This window comes from Trichoderma virens (genome assembly GCF_000170995.1).
Source record: "Trichoderma virens Gv29-8 chromosome Unknown TRIVIscaffold_6, whole genome shotgun sequence".
Taxonomy (NCBI): Eukaryota; Fungi; Ascomycota; class Sordariomycetes; order Hypocreales; family Hypocreaceae; genus Trichoderma; species Trichoderma virens.
This window is the reverse complement of record NW_014013743.1, coordinates 2,250,788-2,268,234: the sequence shown is the minus strand read 5'-3', so window position 1 is coordinate 2,268,234 and position 17,447 is coordinate 2,250,788. Positions and strand designations below refer to the sequence as shown.

Genomic DNA, 17,447 nt, shown 5'->3' with positions numbered 1-17,447 from the left:
GCAATTTTGTCAGGCGTTCTCGCCCTTGGTACTCCAGCTCGTAGCTCAGCCGTGGCTTTTTGGCCGCTGCCCTCCCTGCGACGAGTCACTTCTGAAAAGAGTCACCTGCAGGTACGCTTGTATCAGCCGCGGATGGAAGAACCAATAGATCACCACAGCCCGAGCGGTGATCCAAGGTGTAAAATGCATGCGAAACGCAGGTTAAAAAAAAAAGCAATGCAAGGAAAAGTGGAAGAGAGCCCTCCAGCATACCGCCTTTGTTTAATATATGCAAGCCGCAAAACAACTCATCAACCCCCCCTCCTTAGTAGTCTCGGACCTTGTTCTGTTCGCTGGGGTGTTTGAGGTTCAGCTCTGCTTAACTACATGTATTTTTATCATTTTTCTATCATCATGTTGAGTCTCTCAGTAGATCCAAGGACTCCCGTTCTTCCCCTCATTCTCCCGCATATTCGCATCTCTCGCATGCCAATCCGGTTCCCCTCCCATCTCCCCCTTCCCCCCCTCTCCTCATTGGGCTCCTTTTACGTCCCATCCGTCTCGTCTTTATCCTCAGACACGGCAAAAACCAAAAACTTGGAGTGAGAGAAAAAAAAAGTTCTGGCCGCTTATTACACTCGGATGCTCCATTGATCTCCGGATAATCTTCTCTTTCTCCTAGCGTAGATCATCTGCACAATCCCGTGGCTCTCGTGCCTGTGGTTCATAACTTGAATATTCCATGCTCATGCTCAGGTTGAGGTTGTGCTGTGCTTGTATGCTCGTAAATTCGTGTATATTTCATCATAACCCGTCGTCATTCCAGTCAGGATCAAACCCCACTCAAGCCGCTGTCACAACCTCGATCGTCACAACTGGACTTTGGCAAAGAGATCGTCGTATAGCTTTCCAACCCATCCATCCGATGGCCCAGCTTTCGCAACAACCCCCAGTCCTCCGACCGCCCACAATGCGGCTGCTGCCACTACTGCGGCCTGAACTCCCAACCACCGCCGTCTGCGCTGCCGCTTGGTCTTCTTATCAACCGTGACTGCCTCGCTTCCCCACCAGCCCTTTGTTGACGGCGCAATCCCGAACCACTTGGCCAGTCCCCAGACCATATGGCTGCATCCGATGCCAATCAGGCCCCTGTAGGCAAAGGCCGCAATCATAGGGTGCCTCGCGAAGCCGTGAGAGATGTAGGCCAGACCAATGTTGGAGCTGTCGCCCTCCACCGCTAGTGGCAAGACTCGGTTCATCACGACATGGGCCCCCCAGAAAGCACTGAAGACGTATCCAGACCAAGATATCCAGCTGAGCGGCGGCCAGAGCTGAACCGACGACCGAGACGAAGCTGTGGATGAACGCATCAAGGCATACATGCCGGGCGTTGACCCGCCATATCTCCTAATGTTCTCGGACCTCCTCAGAAGACGCAGTGCAATGCCAGAGCCGATATGCATCAGGACCGGCAGGCCAACCAACAACGGCTCCGTAATGGGTGTCTGGTAGAGTTCTCGGGCCATAAGCAGGTAAGTCTCCGAGCCAGCCACGCTTCGTGTGACGGCGGGAATGAGGGACACATTGGCAAGGTGCATGGTGGTGAACACCGACACGGCATAGCTAGAATACCTTTGCATCCGAGTCACTATATTCAAAAAGACCAGACGTCAGTCACAACCGGCCAGCATAAAAAGGACCACACACACTCGCCCTCGCCCGGACAGGGTTACAATGCAGCTGAAACTGGATAAAAGCACGGGGAAACTGGAATGGAATAACCCAAGATAAAAATAAATCAACGGCGGCACTCCCGCCAGGGATAACCCAGGGACGACAGAAAAAGGAAAAAAGAAACGAACGGTAATAGATGGCGCCTCGGCCACTGCCACTCAACCCCGGCGCCATGGTTGAGCCAGTCTTGATACTGCCCGCACTGCCTTCCATGGTGCCATCTGCAGCCAAGAAGTCGATTGGCTTCTTCTCTTCTGTCGGTGTGTCCGGGTCTGAGTCCATGGGCGCAGGATCCAGCTGGAGGAGAGAAATGGCCGTCAGTGTCGAGTTCCTCCGCTCTCGCCAGCCTCGCGGGCTCTCAGCGTCTGAATCGCTGTCCATGGCGATTGCCAAGGATTTCCTTTCTTATTCCGTTTCTTCCTTGCCTTTTTTTCCGGATGCAAAGAAGAGCTTTCTTTATTTTTTGAATTTTTTTCCCTTCGGTCCTTGGGTATCAACAGATTCCGAAGTAAAGACGAAAATAACCGAGTGAGACCTGCATGTCCGTACGAGTATCAAACCATTTGAGTGCTTGGGTACGTTGGGGGAAAAAAAAAGAAAAGAGAAGGCTACCAATAGCAAAAGACCACACGACCGTGGAGGGGGGGCCTCTATGCCTAATCGAGAAATAGATTGCCCACATCCGCCGGTATAAACGACGAGACAACAACGACACAACTTTTTATGCAAAAAAGAAGACAAAAGAAGACGCCCGTCCACTCATATGTCTCAAATTGTTTTCTCTTTTTTCCATTTCCCTTCTTGGAAGTCGATGCAGGCCACCAATCACGAGCGTGGCGGCTTCGATTGGACCGCGTGTGTTCCGCAATGATACCTTGGCCAGGACAACTGTCTCAGACACCTTATTCGAGACTCTCTGCTCGCCCACCCCCAACCAGGATGTCTTACCCGTTTGGCTCTAGCAGCGTCTTTCGTACAGGACATTTTCATCTATTCCGCATTACATATGTGCTTCATACATGTGCTTGATGTATGTACACGTAGGTGCTAAATTATGGAGTCTCCCCATGCAAGCCACATGCCCTAGGCCAAGACGATTTTACGAGACATCCTATCGCCTTTCTCTCCCTTACATGAGCCACCAGAGTAGCGAGATGAATTGGGTGATTTATCATTGATGATGAATTTCACTAACAGGTCAAGCTGAAAAGATTTATTGTTGACCAGTTTTGCTATCAAAGTATGCCTTGGGTGCCTTGGGTGTCTTGAATTAGACCTGCCTAGCTGAAGTGACGAAGCGACAGCTCCAAGGGAGCCTCCCACTATTGAAGCAGGCCACTAGTAGCGCTGTCCATTAGTAAAGTGCCGATACCTTTTAGTGAGGTGTTAATGTTATCAACTATGAGATAGGTAGCAGGTACGGTACATCTAGATACTTTACTTATCAGACACTTCAAAACGCCATTGTGCTGTCGCCAAAAAAAATATTCTTGTCTTGAGCAGGTATGGGACAGAGTAGGTGGACTAAAGTCTGCCCGCAACCCAAAAATCAAAACCTCCAAAATTTGTATGGGGGCGATGTCCCCCATTAACCTCCCAAAAAAATCAATTGAATCACCTAAATTCTTTTGAACGCTAAATAGATCCATTATTCTAACTTATTAGAAAAAATTTATTTCTGATTATTCATGTAGATTTATTTATTTATGAATTTTTAAAGTGCACGAGTTTTGATCGCAGACTTCAAAGCTACTCCGCAATTGCAAATCCAGGTCCGGGATTGGACACCCGCCTATCATCTGCCCCACCATAGCTGGCTCGGGCTTTTTCCTCCGAACCTCCGACTGCCTTCAATCCAAAGGCTGGCGCATCATCGTGTATCGTTATCGCGAGCTTCACGCCAGAGCATCGCAAAGCTCCAGCACATCTACAACACGATTCGATACTGCTCTGTCCTGCGATTGCATCCTCGAGCTGGACATTCAAGATGCCTCCGGTAAGCGCCGCGCCTCCCCTTCCTCCTCAAACAACCAGCATCGCCAACTAACGCGTCCGTCATCGCCAGAGACACCAAACCCTCCCTCCCGCGCAAACCAGCTCGGCAAAAGAGGCCCAGAAATCCTTCTACTGCACCCTCTGCTCCAAGGGCTACTCCCGCATGAACGACTATGAGGCCCATCTCAGCAGCTATGATCACAGCCACAAGCAGCGCCTCAAGGACATGAAGGCCATGGTGCGCGACCCCAACGCGGGCGCAAAGGCGAGGAAGGCCGAGGCCAAGGCAGACGGCATGGTCAGCATCAAGTTGAACGACCAAGATGCGCCCTCCTCTGGCGGCGGCGGTGGTGGTGGAGGCTTCAAGAAGGGCGGCTTCAAAAAGACTGGCTTTAAGAGTGCCTTTGCTCCGGTAGAAGCGTCCGCATCGACTACAGCCGCTTCGCAACCACCGACAGATGCGTCCCGTAAACTAGCGAATAAGGCTCGCGCGCTTATGGATGCGGAAAAGCCGGCCCTCTACAAAGGCTCTCTCGTGGAGAGCGATACGGAAGATGAAGGATACGAGGTCTACGACCCCAGGTTTCCCACTGATTGACTCGCCCAAGGCACATGGCTGTGCGTTGCATCGATGGTTAGATGCCATCGTCTATTCCCGGGTATATTACTATTATCATGATGGTGATTACAAATGCCGTCTCGTGTCCTGCAGCCCATGGCCAGAACCCTACATATCGGACTGCATCCACTTGTGCGAGTCTATCTGCGACAAGTCCTCCTCCAAGAGACTAATCATGTTCCGGCTGCCGAAAAACCAATCCGCAAGCTGTGCCACCTGGCCGTTACCCTGAACCGGTACCGCCGGGTCACTGGTGTTCGTGTTGGCCATTGGTTGATCCTCATTGGGGATGAAGCCCAGCTGGCTCAAGTACATCTCAAACTCGTCCCCGATGGAGTTTTCATCTTGCTGCTGCTGGGCTTTGGCTTCAACGTAGAGCGTGGCAATATCGCACATGACCCGGCAGAGTCGATACAACTTGTCAATCGGCTCCGAAAGCCCTCTTGCACCCTCGAGGGAATCCACAAAGTCCTGGAGAACCTTGAGGTCTGTAAATGAAGATGTCTCAATGACGTAGCAGAACAGGACAAAGAATGGGGCAAATGGTGTCAACAAAAGATTCCTGAAAAAAAGGAGACAAAATGTTGATTAGCAGTTGGTTTCGATGGAAAAGGGAATAACGGGGTCACAAAGTTGCTGTCTTCCTTACCAATGAATGTACATGGACCGCATGTACGTGCTAATGTCCATGAATCGAACACACTCCTGATGCGTCTTCATGGCATGACGAGCTGCATCCAAGCATTCGTCGCAAAATCGGGTAATGGAGCCTTCTGGTGCCGGTATGACGCGGTAGATGAGCGTCTTGGTCACGTAGAACTGGACCTCGTCGCCCTTGATAAAGACGTCGACGACGTCCGAGGTTCCTATCGATTTAAGCAACGTGTATACCTTTTCACGCGTCTCGTCCGTCTCAATCTCTAGCCGACTGCATTCCGTAGCCAGGGCTTTGGCTCGTTGGACCAGGTCGGCCTGAGGGCTTGCCAGAGCGACTGGACTATATCTGCGAGGTACGAGAAGTCGTTAGTTACTAGGTTCTATCAAACAAAGAAAAGACAGCGAAGAAGACCAAAGCAGGCTGCCAAGAGGTTCGTTTATGAGGAGAATTCCTCACAGTTGTTCGTAGATCCGGCTCTGCAAGCTGCTGATCTCGACCCACAACGTCGGGAACGTGGTAGATGTAAGATGATCGAAACCGTTGACTTCAAATTCGCGCTTGATATCAATGTCGCATTCCGCTATGACCGAGGCCCGTCCTAGTCTGAGGCCCAAGCCCTTGTCCAAAGTATACACATGCCAGAAGATGACCTTCTTTTGCTGTGCAACCAAGGGAGGGTCGTTCCTTAGAGACTCCAGACGATGGTAGCCACCCGCTTGACACAGCCAGGCGGCCATTGTAATGAGATGCCATGCCACCGAAGGTCTAGAGACGTCAATCGCATAGAGGCACTTGGTCAATCAATCAAGCAACATCAGTAATCGTACTTATCAACATCTGAGACAGAGGAAAATCAAAGCAAAACTCACCCCAAGCAGAAGAGCCTGCACATTCTCAATCTTTGGCGACAGGAACAATGGAAAGTTGGCCAGCGTCGTCTCGAGATTCGACTTGCAGATGGCCACGTACGAGTTGTACTCTTCGCGCAGCGCCCCCTCCTTGGCCAGTGAATGCTGCTCGACAAAGAGGTTGTACAGCATGGCGTTGACCACGGCAAAGGTGGCGTCGGAGAAGTCTTCGGTGGGGAAGTAGACGGTCTTGCACAGTTCTGCAAACTCCTTGATGCCGACGAGGGTGCACAGGATGGTGAAGAAGGTGGGAGGCGCGGCTGGTTTGAGGATTATCCTGAGTCAGATTCTCATTCTTCCTTTGAGCTGGACTTGCGACCCTTTCTCGTACCTTTGACGTGCTTTAGCAGAGAGACTACGGTTGCCAGCGGAGGCATCGGCAGCTTGCTCACACCCCCCGGCGGCACGGGCTGCTGCAGAGGGAATCGTGGCCCATGGCTTATCGAGCGATGCTTTTGCATCTCGACAAGTTGGCTAAGATTAGCAAGAGCCGTCTCCATCTTGGGATTAAGAGCCTGCAGCGGCGCTCTCTTGACGGCGCGCTCGAGGAACTCGCTCGCAAAGGTGGTGTGCACGGTCAGTCCCGAGTCGCCGCCGAGAGCAGACTCTTCGTCGGAGCTGTCATAGTCGGCGTTTGACGCGGCGGTTGGAATGGTGATGTCTGTCTGCGGCGTGTGGATGAACTTGGAGGCGTCTGTATGGGTGGAGGAGGAAATGTTTTTGAGGAGAGCCTCGATGTTGCCGAGGCGGGCTTCGATCTGGTCAATCTTTCTCTCGCTTGGTGACGGTTAGCTCTGTGGATTTCATATGAAGACAGGTAGAACCGATGATGAGATGGGATGAGATGAGCAGATGAGCAACGCTCATGCATCATAGGAGACTCACTATTGGGACGAGATGAGGACTCGCTGCCGAGGCTCCTTTGGCCGCTGTCCAGCACCAGTCGATGTGCAACTCCGCTTTGCGGTTCTGCAGTTGGAACACGGCCAATCCTTATCACAGCGAATCTTTATATTGCCCAGAAAACAAGCCATTAGCTCGAATTGATGAATGGAACTTTGCATCACGAGAGGGGTACTCATTCAGCCCCGTCACTCACCTTTCGCAGACGACACTGATCACACTATCATGGATGCGGAAAAGGCCATCGTCAGTATTCAATCACTCCCATCACCCCATCCAGCAGCCGCCATCATCGCGGCTAGACATGCGAATCCAGCCAGATCCACAGGCGACGAGCAGATATCGGCACTTACAGCTCTCCGGGCGGTTGGATCGTCGGCGGCCGCGGACGGCGCGAGGTTCTGCATTGTTGTATCGGGCGATTTGACTGTGAACTAAATGCCGACGGCGAAAAGAGGATGATGGAGGATGCAGATTATATAATGAAGCTGTACGATGCTCCAATTTGCAATAAATCCGATGTGAGATCCGGCTTCTTCGCGATTTCTTACTGAACACTTGGTTTGATTCTTTCTCATGCGAGAGTGAGAAGGATGAAAAGAAAAGAGGTAAGGCGGGTTCTATAGCAGCATCCTTTACCAGGTTCATGTATGCAGTACTTCCATGTACTTTGCCGGCGGCTTTAGTGGCTGTACCCTACAAGAGCCATCAAAGTCCTCATGCTAGCCTGGCTAAGTAGTACTGGACGCGCAATTCTTTATTTTCAAAACGAATATATCTTTAGTATATCTTGTTACGTGGATTAGTTGAGACACCAGGAGTAATGAATGAGTCGCCGCTGCAGCCAGGCTGATGGATGCTGTGGAAAGCAGCATGTACCCCTGCATACTTCCTGTGAGGCGAGGTACTTGTGAGAGCGCAGGTACGAGGCTGTGGGTGATGCGGAGTCCGCGGGTACCGAAGATGCGATGGCTGCGGCGACTTATTACGTATCCAAGCAATAGAAGATAAATTGAAGGATATAATGAAAAGAAGAAGCTTCTCCTTACTGTTGATAATTATAAATCCCAGATATCATTGGTGGCTCTTTTTTTTGGGGGGCAAATGAATCGTTTACTTGTGTACAGAGAGATATGCTACAGTTATGGGTCAAAAGTCTGCGACCGGTACATATGCTGAATGCCACCAAAATTTACAGCATTTATAAATATATAATTAATTCTACAAAATTTTATCGCCATTATTAATCGCGAAGTCTAGAGATAAATAACAGATATTTTTCTTATTTTCCTTCAATTTACTAAAGACTGTTAAGGATCGAAACTGAAATCGGTTTCATGTTCGCAGACTTTTAGGCCCTAACTGCCCGTAGTTCAATGAAAGGCTACATATCCTGTCCAGAAATGAATCATATATGATCCGTCGAACTGAATTCTTCTTATCGGCTAGTAAAAGGTAGATCAACGACATTTGACATCAAATCCAGGTCTTTCAAGAGAACTTGACGAAGAATAGTCTCTATATCAGCATCCCTCCCGTCATTGACATAACATCAATTCCAGCGAATCTCCCCAGCCGAACAAACTTCCATGTTCTCATATACAGCCATTTTCCGCAAATGATGCCTCACAATATGAGCTCGCTGCCGTGGTTCAAGATAATCGTCTCTCCTCTGGGCAAGCTGATGTCATGATAAAATGAGCGAGCTCAGTCCAGCCGCGATAGCAGTGGCTACGGAGCCTCCCAATACATGTTCGCTGGATTTGAGAAATGGGACGATTCCCACTGCCACTTTCTGGCCGTCAATTGCATATTCATAGTTCTAGTGCCTATTTCTAGGCGCCACTGTGCCAAAATCGTCGCAGGTTGTGGTGGTGATTGTGTCAGCAAAGTCTGATGGATATGCATACATCAAGTCTCATGGGCACTGCAGAGCATGACAATGCCGTAGTCAGCTGCTCGACGACAAGCGTCCTCGAGCTCTTCTTTTGTGTGGCGAAAGGCGAAACTCATCGAGATAATGTCCACACCCTCCGACATTGCCCACCGTATTGCCTAGTGTACAAGTTACGGCATCCAATTGTTGCCGCGTATTTTGGAGATCCCATGAAGTGTCAGTATTGAACGAAATGTCAAGCACCCCGTTGTCGATGATACCTATCCTGGTTGGTCGGTATTCGTAAAGCTCATATCTCAAGCCTTGTACCAGATCGCAGTATCCATTCGTAAATTGCTGCAGCTGGGAACCACTCTCCTGGATCTAAGTGTGATAAACTTAGTTGGTTCATATTCGTTCCTGGCTCGACAATGGCTGTCAACTTGCATATGAACACACATATATGGATCTAGGACCTATCTTACATGTCAGCTCATTTGTGGTCTCCGCTATCCTTGCTCTACCAGCTTCATAGCAGCCCAATCAGAAATACCTTAAAGGTAGCAACATCATGGGGAATCTGCGAGAGCCTGGCCCGGCACGAATTTGGTTGCAGAGAACAACTCACACAGTCGAGGTGAATGACAGTCAAAGAGAATGCTAATATATTAAGCTACCTAGTATAAGGTGGCAGGTGGGAATGACCAATGTGTCGTAGACGTATCAAGTGCTCGCTTGATCCTCCACGCTTTTCTTTTATATCTCGGCCGGTTATTGAAACGGGTTTGGGATGCCCACCAACTCGAAGCAGTCTGACTTGTTTCGCAGTTTCCCCAAGTTCTTCAAGTCAATATCTCCGATGATTTTCCCCCCCTCAGAATTGCACACAATACCCTCGCCTGGTGTTATCTTGAAAGGCTCGGCCTTTGGCCGATTCAGCCCTAAAAACTGCACCACGCCGTTCTCGTCTCTAAGTTCAACCCGTGCCTCGATTTGGAAATTAACGAGGTAAGGCTTTGATGAAGTTCGGGAGATAAGCACTGCCGCCCAGAAGTTTTGCGTTTCGTCAACTATCCCCAACTCATTATCCTGAATAGCCCATGTAACTCCATGCATTTTTCTAGTTTCGGGGATGAGACCAGAGATTGCGGTTCCTTTTTTCTTTCCCCCCGCAGATTGAACCGACGTCCAGGCTTTCAATTCTGGGTCATTTAGGCCCTGGTGCTGCTCATCATCCGTAGCTTCGAGCTTCAGAGAAGCATTCATGAAGGTAAATTCGACGTCTTTATTTTGAGACGTAAGCTCAAATTTCAGGATAGCCAGAGTCATTGGTGGATCTGACGTGTTGCTCTGATCCGCTGAAGGAGAACCTTCAACGCCGTCCGCCCAGAGAAGCGTCTCGACGTTCACGGAAAACCCAGGTCGGTTGTTCTTATAGGAAATGGCTTTATGATTTTGCCCATTGTCGGAATTCGCAGAGGCAGACATCTTGAATGTTTATGTGAAGTATCGGCTCCGGTGTTTAAAAGACAACGAAAGAGTAAAGATTTGCGCAAACGGACTGGTGCTGGGAATGAGTGAATGCATCCTCTGAGCGAGGCAAGACCAGGTATATATAGCCATAACTGGTGGCAAGGCAGCATGCGTGGATATGGCCACAAGATGTTACACATGATGGATATTTCTTTATTATCAAATCCAATCAATCTGCAAAACAAAGGAACTTGATGTAAACTCTTGACCCAAGGCTTGGGTGTCGTCTTTCATTGAAGCAGATGTCACAGCTTGTTGACTAAAACATGCTCTTTGAGATAAACTTCTTTGTATTGTCTTAACCATGTCAATTGTTTAATTTAAAATTATCACCACTTTCTTCAAAGGGCTTTGGACCTTTGTAATACAGCATATCACCAACATGTGATCATTTATTTAAAATTATCACGAGTTCCTTCAAAGGACTTTGCATCTTGTGCGATACAGCGTATCACCAACGTGTGATCATTAATTTCAAATCGTCAAGAGTCTCTTCAAAGGGCTTTGAATCTTTGCAATACAGCATATCACATCACCAACCATGTGACCATTCATTTTTAAATTGTCAGCACTTTCTTCAAAGAACTTTGAACTTTGTGCAATACAATACATCACAAAGAGGCAACAGCATCTAGACAGGACGGATTTACATCATGGCTTTTACACAGTTTCAAGCAGAGAGATAGTAGATACCCATCAAGGTCCATTCTATTCATCATCGTCGTGACCGTCTAATTTTTAATTCTAAACCCCCTAATTCCATCCCATCCCCAACCCACTTACACCAGCGTCTTGGCCTCTCCATCCTTCAGCTTGCCAGCATCAACAAGCCTCTTGACCTCGGCGCTCCAAACTCCTTTGATCTCGCCCGCAACAGTAAGGCCGTTGAGCTTGCCAGCAAGAGCAGCAATCTCATCGGCATCAATCTTGCCCTGCACCAGCTCGACATCGCCCAAAACGGCGTCGATCTGGGCGGCAGAGGCATCACCAGAGGCAAAGTAGTTGGCGTCCTTGACGGAGCCCTTGAGCACACGCTTGTTCTTCTTGACAGCGTTCTTGGCAGCCTCCTTGGCCTTCTTGCCGGCCTCGCGGTCAGCCTTTGCGGCGGCTTCGGCGTCAGCCTTGGCCTTCTCCTCAGCCTCCTTCTTGGCCTTGGCCTCCTCGGCAGCCTTCTTCTCGGCAGCCTCCTTCTCGAACTTCTTCTTGTTCTTGGCGGCGTTGGCCTCCTGTCGGAAGCGCTTGATACGCTCATCGCCAGCGGAAGCGTCATCTAGCAGCTTACGCAGACGGGCGTTGTCCTCGGCCTTCTTCTTCTTGCGAGAGTTCTGGTTCTTGCGCTCGACGTGACGCTTGTGGTCACGGCTCTCGCCATCATCGGGAACATCCTCGTCGAGGTACTCGAAGCTCCTCCAGCTGTCAAAGTTGTACCAGAAGTTGTAAAAGTCGTCGACGTGCTCCTTGGTGGAGTTGGCATCGCCAAAGGTGGGAACAGGGTGTGTCTTGGAGAAACGAGCCTCGGACTTGAAGACCTTGCTCCAGAGCTTGTAAAAGTCGCCCTTTTGCAGCTGCTTCTTGTTGGGGGGCTCGACGTCGGCCTCCTCGTCGACGGAGTCGAACTGGCGGCGTCTGGTGGGGTCGAGCAGAATGTCGGTGGCCTTCTGGATACACTTGAAGAACTGGTCGTCCTCGGCGCGGCCCAGGGCAGCCTTCTTATCGGGGTGGTGCTTAAGGACCTTCTTGCGGTGGGCCTTCTTAATCTGCTCCTCGGTGGCCTTGTAGCGGTACTTGGACAGGCCGAGAACCTTGTAGTGATCCTGGGTCTGTTGTCTTTGTTAGCATTGAATGAATTGAACAGACGTTCTCTCATCATCCCCGCCATGTTTCCCACATACCTTCCAGTCCTTGGCCTGGCTCTGAAGCATCATGGGGTCCTCAGGCTCGCTCTCCTCGCCATCATCAATATCCTCGACGTTCTTGGCGCTCTCCTGGGCCTGGATCCGGTCATCCTCGGAAAAGGTGCGCTTGTGACGAGCTCGGCGGGCGTGGGCCAGGAAATGAGGGCCAACGGGCTCGATGCTGCGCTGAACAGCTCCGGAGAGCTTGCCGACGGCCTTGAAGTCCTTGTCGGCAGCCCAGCCCTCGGGCAGGACGGGCAGCGGGAGAGTGACAACCTGCGTGACGGAAGCCATTGTGGCGTTTGCAATGACGGATTTGAGTTGAAGAGAGAGAAAAAAGGTTCGACTGAGGGCAGTGAGGCAATCTCCAGTTTTTTTTTTTTCTCTTCTCCCACCAAAAGGCTAATGGTGGGGTTTCGACAGGGGCTGCAGCGCTATCTGTGGTGGCATGGCGGCGGAAGACGGCAGAACCGGACCTCCGTTGTCTAGCACTCAAAATTGATATCATCCAATCCCATCTTGAATACATACACTTACACTTGCCTGCCTGTATGATACAAGTCTGAATTCGTCGTCGTCTTTGTTCTTCCAGCGATTCCGTCTAAACCACCTGATACCATGTCTTTGGCAGCTTATAGAAACCTCTTGCGCGCTGCGCGGATCGCCTTTCAGGGTAAGATGCGCTCCCTCGAGAAACCTGGGTTTCATTTATAATCTCGACATCCGCAGCTGGGCTAACAACTGCATCCAGGCGACGTCCATGTCCTCACTGCTGCCCAGAACCAGATCCGACAGGGCTTCCAAGAGAACCGCGCGCTCGACTCAAGTTCCGGCATCCAGGCGGCAATCAGACATGCCGAGGACGTGGCCACCATCCTGCGTCAAAACATCGTCCAGGGACAAAAGATTGAGAGCAACGGCGACGAGCACACGTACAGTAAGATTTGCTGATCGAGGGGCCCAGTGCTCAATGGGTTGTAACTATGCTGATCCTTTTCACCAGAGCTGCGAATACACGAACACACGGAGCGAGGGGATAATGACAGTATCTTGACCGCAGGCAAGGGCAAGAGTGGTGGTGGCTGTGGCTGCAATTGATGAGCAGCTTTTGTATATATCATTGTAACAAAACTATGTAGAATTACTGGACTTATGATACCCTCCAATCCAATGCCACACGATATATTTGGCCTTCCATCATGTTTGATTCCTCGATATGTAGACCATGTAATATGCACCCCGCTGTAGTCTCCCTATAGCACCAAAACGCCAGAATATGATTGAGAAAACAAGAAACGGAAACAGAAAACGGCGAAAGAGCATCTTCTTACTCTCCAGCCATGCTTGCATAAGTGGGTGCTTCTTCTGCGCCAGGTGGTGGTGCAGCAATCGCACGAGTCGCCGCGCTTGGCTGCTGGCCCGATTCCAGGGCGCGCTGCTGCGGCTTGTTCTGGCGGATGCGAGCATCCTGCAGCATCTGATAGCGTTGTTCCCGGTCCATTGTGCCAATCGCCTTTGGCTGTCCCCAGCGGATCCTCAGCGGGCAGCCAGCAATCACCGCCCTGCCCTGACACGCAGCTGCCGCTTTCTCGGCGGAATCTCTCGTCTCGTAGTTGACAAACGCACAGTGGGACATGTGAGAGCAAACCAAGCTCTTGATCTTGCCGTGGACCTTGAAGAAGTCGCGAATCTTGTGCTCCGGCAAATCGTCCTCGACACCCGTGACGAAGAGCGACATGATGTTTGGGTCATCCGGCGGCAGCCAGTCTTTGGGGCTCGGTGGGAGCTGTGCCGCGCTCGGGAACGCTGGGCGACCTCGTCCTCTACCGCCAGGTCTCGCACCTGCGGCTGCTGCAGCCTTTGAATCTCGAGTTCGGATCGGGCCAGGGCCTCCCACACCGGCTCCAACTGCAGGGTTGCCGCCCGCCCTTGCGCCGGCGAGTTCTGACTCGTCCACGGTTCTGCCCTTGCGAAAGTACGGCTTGCTGGCGGCGAGGCGACGCAGAAGCTCGCGGGCCTTTTCGTCCGTCTTCTCGTATTCCTCCGTTCCCGCCTTGCCTTCCTCAATCAACTTTTCGTTGTTCTGCGCAAAGTATTCTCGGTTGACATCGGATCGAGGACCCGGGGCGATCATCTTGAGCGCGGCATCACGGACGGTGATGGGCAGGCCGAAGCTGAGATCCAGCATGCAGCTCTGGCAGCAGTTCTTGAGTCGAGCGCACGTCAGGCAGACGTTGGTTCGTCTCTTGCGGCCTTGGGCGCGCTCAGCACTCCAGCTGAATACTGTGAATGGGCGCGTACACTGACGGGCTTGTTAGCATAGATTCTATGGAGCGAAAGAGTATCAGCCATGGGGCGACATACTAATTTGCATTCGGCTCCGTAGTCTTCCTTTAGCATCTTGACCATGGGGTTCTCAGGCAGGCAGTTTTCGCAGACGGAGGGAAAGTCGGTCGTCTCCCATCCCGACCGGTTGAGATCTTGTTTGATTTGGGGCGGCATGGCGTGCGACGAGATGCAGCGATGGATTGGCGATGGTGTTTCTGCTCTCGTTGTGACTTTACGCAGGTAGATAGATAGGCAAGCTGCAAATCCAAGATCGCGACGTGCAAAGAAATCTTGGTGGAGCCTTGCCGCAACCCGCCACAAGCTGGTGTTATGTAAGCATGATGTGGAATCTTATCGATATAACCCCAGCGCATTGCAAAGCGGAAGAAAAAGTGGCTTCGATTCAATTCCGGGAAACGGCTCAGGCACATTTAGGCGCTACAGCGGTAGGTACTTATCATAGCAGTACTTGAGGCTTCCAGAAACATGCCATACCTGTAGAGGTAGGTAGGTACCTGTATGTCGACAAGAATTTTCACATGCTTAGATACTAAAATACGAGTGAGTACTCTGCTCGTATGCGAAATTTGAACACACGGCTCGGGAGGAATGGGCTTCAGTCCAATTTCAAAGACACGGATATGATATTGCAGCGTCAATGCTAGATAGCAAGTACCTGATAGTAATTCTGCCAGAGAGTACGGAGTACTGTAGGCAATCTCACCTCGCAACCGATCCTGCAGGGACTTGTACGAGAGCGAATACAGATGATACGGGGAATAGTAGCAGCACTAAGACAAGTAAATACGCGTACCTGAGGGATTGGTGCTTGGCTCCGCAGATAAACCTCCCCTAAAATGGAGTTTATACCGCATCCTTAGTTCCTTAGCACGGAAAAGTGAAGCTGACGGAGGAATACACCGCAAAAAATAAGATGCGCATGCAAGTCAGCCCAAAGCGCGTTCGCGTTCGTATTCGCACACTGCGGGGCGCTCACCGCCTACCGTTTCCGTGCAGACCGTCCCTCCATCCAACCAACCAAATGGCCAAATTGCGACTCTAGTGCGATATCACAAGCCCAGAATTAGAATTGGAGATTGCAGATTGGCGGTTGCCGTTTTGTCAGGGGTAAAGAAGCGGACAGGTCCCATGGAATTGTTGCGATTTTGATTTGATGCCAAAGGACAACGCATACCAAGGGAAACATAAAAAGGTCCCAGCTCCGCTCATTCGCGTGGGCAGACGCCATCCTCTCATTCCGCAAACCCAAACTCTCGGTCCCATCTTTGGTTGTGCTTCTTCTCTTCTTCCTTCCTTTGACCCTCTTTTTGCGCAGCGACTAGAGATTTTCTTAATTTTTTAATTCCATCCTGCTACCGCACCAAATTCAACATGGCCACCGTAGCTCTCGAGAAGGAGGACAAGGCGCGAGATGCCGCCTTCAACAAGGCTCTGCACGGCAACTCGGCCAAGGCCAAGGGAGGCATTGCCGCCATGTTTTCCAAGGGCACTGACGCCAAGAAGGCCGCTGTCGACGAGTACTTTAAGCACTGGGACAACAAGCCTGCCGAGAACGAGACGGCCGAGGAGCGTGCCGTAAGTTTTTTCTTCCTTTTCCTTCTTCTTCTACTTCCTTATCTCCCTCGAAAGAAAGGGCCATTGGATGAAGCAGCAAGCAATTCTCTTTCTAACGCTTTCCAATCAACAGAAACGAACCGCCGAGTATGCCACTCTGACAAGGCACTACTACAACCTGGCGACGGATCTGTACGAGTACGGATGGGGCCAGTCCTTCCACTTCTGCCGATTCTCCCACGGCGAGCCCTTTTACCAGGCAATTGCCCGTCACGAGCACTACCTGGCTCACACCATTGGCATCAAGGAGGGCATGAAGGTCCTCGATGTCGGCTGCGGTGTCGGTGGCCCTGCCCGTGAGATTGCAAAGTTCACCGGCTGCCACGTCACTGGTCTCAACAACAACGACTACCAGATCGACCGAGCAACCCACTATGCCGAGAAGGAGGGCCTTTCCAAGCAACTGGCCTTTGTCAAGGGCGACTTTATGGTATGTTTAGCATTGTCTTGTCTTATCTTGCCTTGAGTATACTAATGTGAACCCCGCCTGTAGCAAATGTCGTTCCCTGAAAACACCTTCGATGCTGTTTACGCCATTGAGGCTACCGTCCACGCCCCCAGCCTCGAGGGCATCTACAGCCAGATCTTCCGTGTGCTGAAGCCTGGCGGTGTCTTTGGTGTCTACGAGTGGCTTATGACTGATGAATACGACAACAACAACCTGCACCACCGCGAGATCCGTCTCGGAATCGAGCAGGGTGACGGTATCTCCAACATGTGCAAGGTGTCCGAGGCTCTGGACGCCATGCGCGCTGCGGGCTTCGAGCTCCTCAGCCACGAGGATCTGGCTGATCGCCCCGACCCCCTCCCCTGGTACTGGCCTCTGTCTGGTGAATTGAGATATATTCAGTCCGTCGGAGACATCTTTACCATTGTCCGCATGACCACCTGGGGCCGCACCATTGCCCACAACTTGGCCGGTCTGCTGGAGAAGATTGGCCTTGCCCCTGCCGGCACCAAGAAGACGGCCGACAGCTTGGCTCTTGCCGCCGACTGCCTGGTTGCCGGTGGCCGCGAGCACCTCTTCACCCCCATGTACCTGATGGTTGGCCGCAAGCCTGCCAACTAAACGTGGGGAGAGAGTGGTGAGGAAAGAGTTCGTGAGTATGCTGGAAGGGGACCAGCAATTGATACCATCTTGGATTTTGATACCTTGATTGATGTGGAGTAACGAGCGACCCCAGAGGGAGGATATATAAAAAATCGCGGCGTCGAGCATGATTACTTAAACGGGATGACAATGCATTGCTGATGAAACAATCGGCACCTTTATGTACGCATATGTAATGGCTACAGCAAAAAGATGTACAATGCTGCATCTTTTCATAGTTTTTGTCTTTTTTTATTGCATGAAAATGAATATTTCACCAACTTGTCTGCTGTC

The 17,447-nt window shown here is 51.0% G+C and overlaps 8 protein-coding genes across 8 annotated transcripts; 3 read left to right on the top strand and 5 right to left on the bottom strand.

Moving 5' to 3' along the window:
• Positions 1-848: 848 nt before the first annotated feature.
• Positions 849-2,094, bottom strand: TRIVIDRAFT_16041 (uncharacterized protein; the record flags this gene model as incomplete). The annotated part of the gene is made up of 2 exons (XM_014100871.2): positions 849-1,627; positions 1,842-2,094. The coding sequence occupies 2 exons, from the start codon at positions 2,092-2,094 to the stop codon at positions 849-851; spliced, it is 1,032 nt and encodes a 343-aa protein (XP_013956346.1).
• Positions 2,095-3,700: 1,606 nt separating this feature from the next.
• Positions 3,701-4,306, top strand: TRIVIDRAFT_53933 (uncharacterized protein; the record flags this gene model as incomplete). The annotated part of the gene is made up of 2 exons (XM_014101521.1): positions 3,701-3,709; positions 3,779-4,306. The coding sequence occupies 2 exons, from the start codon at positions 3,701-3,703 to the stop codon at positions 4,304-4,306; spliced, it is 537 nt and encodes a 178-aa protein (XP_013956996.1).
• A 129-nt stretch (positions 4,307-4,435) lies between these two features.
• On the bottom strand, positions 4,436-6,927 carry TRIVIDRAFT_28800 (uncharacterized protein; the record flags this gene model as incomplete). The annotated part of the gene is made up of 6 exons (XM_014101520.1): positions 4,436-4,889; positions 4,977-5,330; positions 5,442-5,776; positions 5,855-6,153; positions 6,225-6,670; positions 6,779-6,927. The coding sequence occupies 6 exons, from the start codon at positions 6,925-6,927 to the stop codon at positions 4,436-4,438; spliced, it is 2,037 nt and encodes a 678-aa protein (XP_013956995.1).
• A 2,516-nt stretch (positions 6,928-9,443) lies between these two features.
• TRIVIDRAFT_201068 (uncharacterized protein) lies at positions 9,444-10,160 on the bottom strand (the record flags this gene model as incomplete). Its single annotated transcript, XM_014101519.1, has 1 exon — positions 9,444-10,160. One exon carries the CDS (start codon positions 10,158-10,160, stop codon positions 9,444-9,446), a length of 717 nt encoding a protein of 238 aa, XP_013956994.1.
• A 728-nt stretch (positions 10,161-10,888) lies between these two features.
• TRIVIDRAFT_83830 (uncharacterized protein) lies at positions 10,889-12,407 on the bottom strand (the record flags this gene model as incomplete). Its single annotated transcript, XM_014101518.1, has 2 exons — positions 10,889-12,025; positions 12,098-12,407. 2 exons carry the CDS (start codon positions 12,392-12,394, stop codon positions 10,985-10,987), a joined length of 1,338 nt encoding a protein of 445 aa, XP_013956993.1.
• Positions 12,408-12,644: 237 nt separating this feature from the next.
• Positions 12,645-13,299, top strand: TRIVIDRAFT_78785 (uncharacterized protein; the record flags this gene model as incomplete). The annotated part of the gene is made up of 3 exons (XM_014101517.1): positions 12,645-12,773; positions 12,852-13,037; positions 13,104-13,299. 3 exons carry the CDS (start codon positions 12,719-12,721, stop codon positions 13,196-13,198), a joined length of 336 nt encoding a protein of 111 aa, XP_013956992.1.
• A 128-nt stretch (positions 13,300-13,427) lies between these two features.
• Positions 13,428-14,602, bottom strand: TRIVIDRAFT_60384 (uncharacterized protein; the record flags this gene model as incomplete). The annotated part of the gene is made up of 2 exons (XM_014101516.1): positions 13,428-14,402; positions 14,465-14,602. 2 exons carry the CDS (start codon positions 14,600-14,602, stop codon positions 13,428-13,430), a joined length of 1,113 nt encoding a protein of 370 aa, XP_013956991.1.
• A 1,079-nt stretch (positions 14,603-15,681) lies between these two features.
• Positions 15,682-17,432, top strand: TRIVIDRAFT_71164 (uncharacterized protein; the record flags this gene model as incomplete). Its single annotated transcript, XM_014101515.1, has 3 exons — positions 15,682-16,024; positions 16,137-16,493; positions 16,557-17,432. 3 exons carry the CDS (start codon positions 15,821-15,823, stop codon positions 17,130-17,132), a joined length of 1,137 nt encoding a protein of 378 aa, XP_013956990.1.
• Positions 17,433-17,447: the final 15 nt, after the last annotated feature.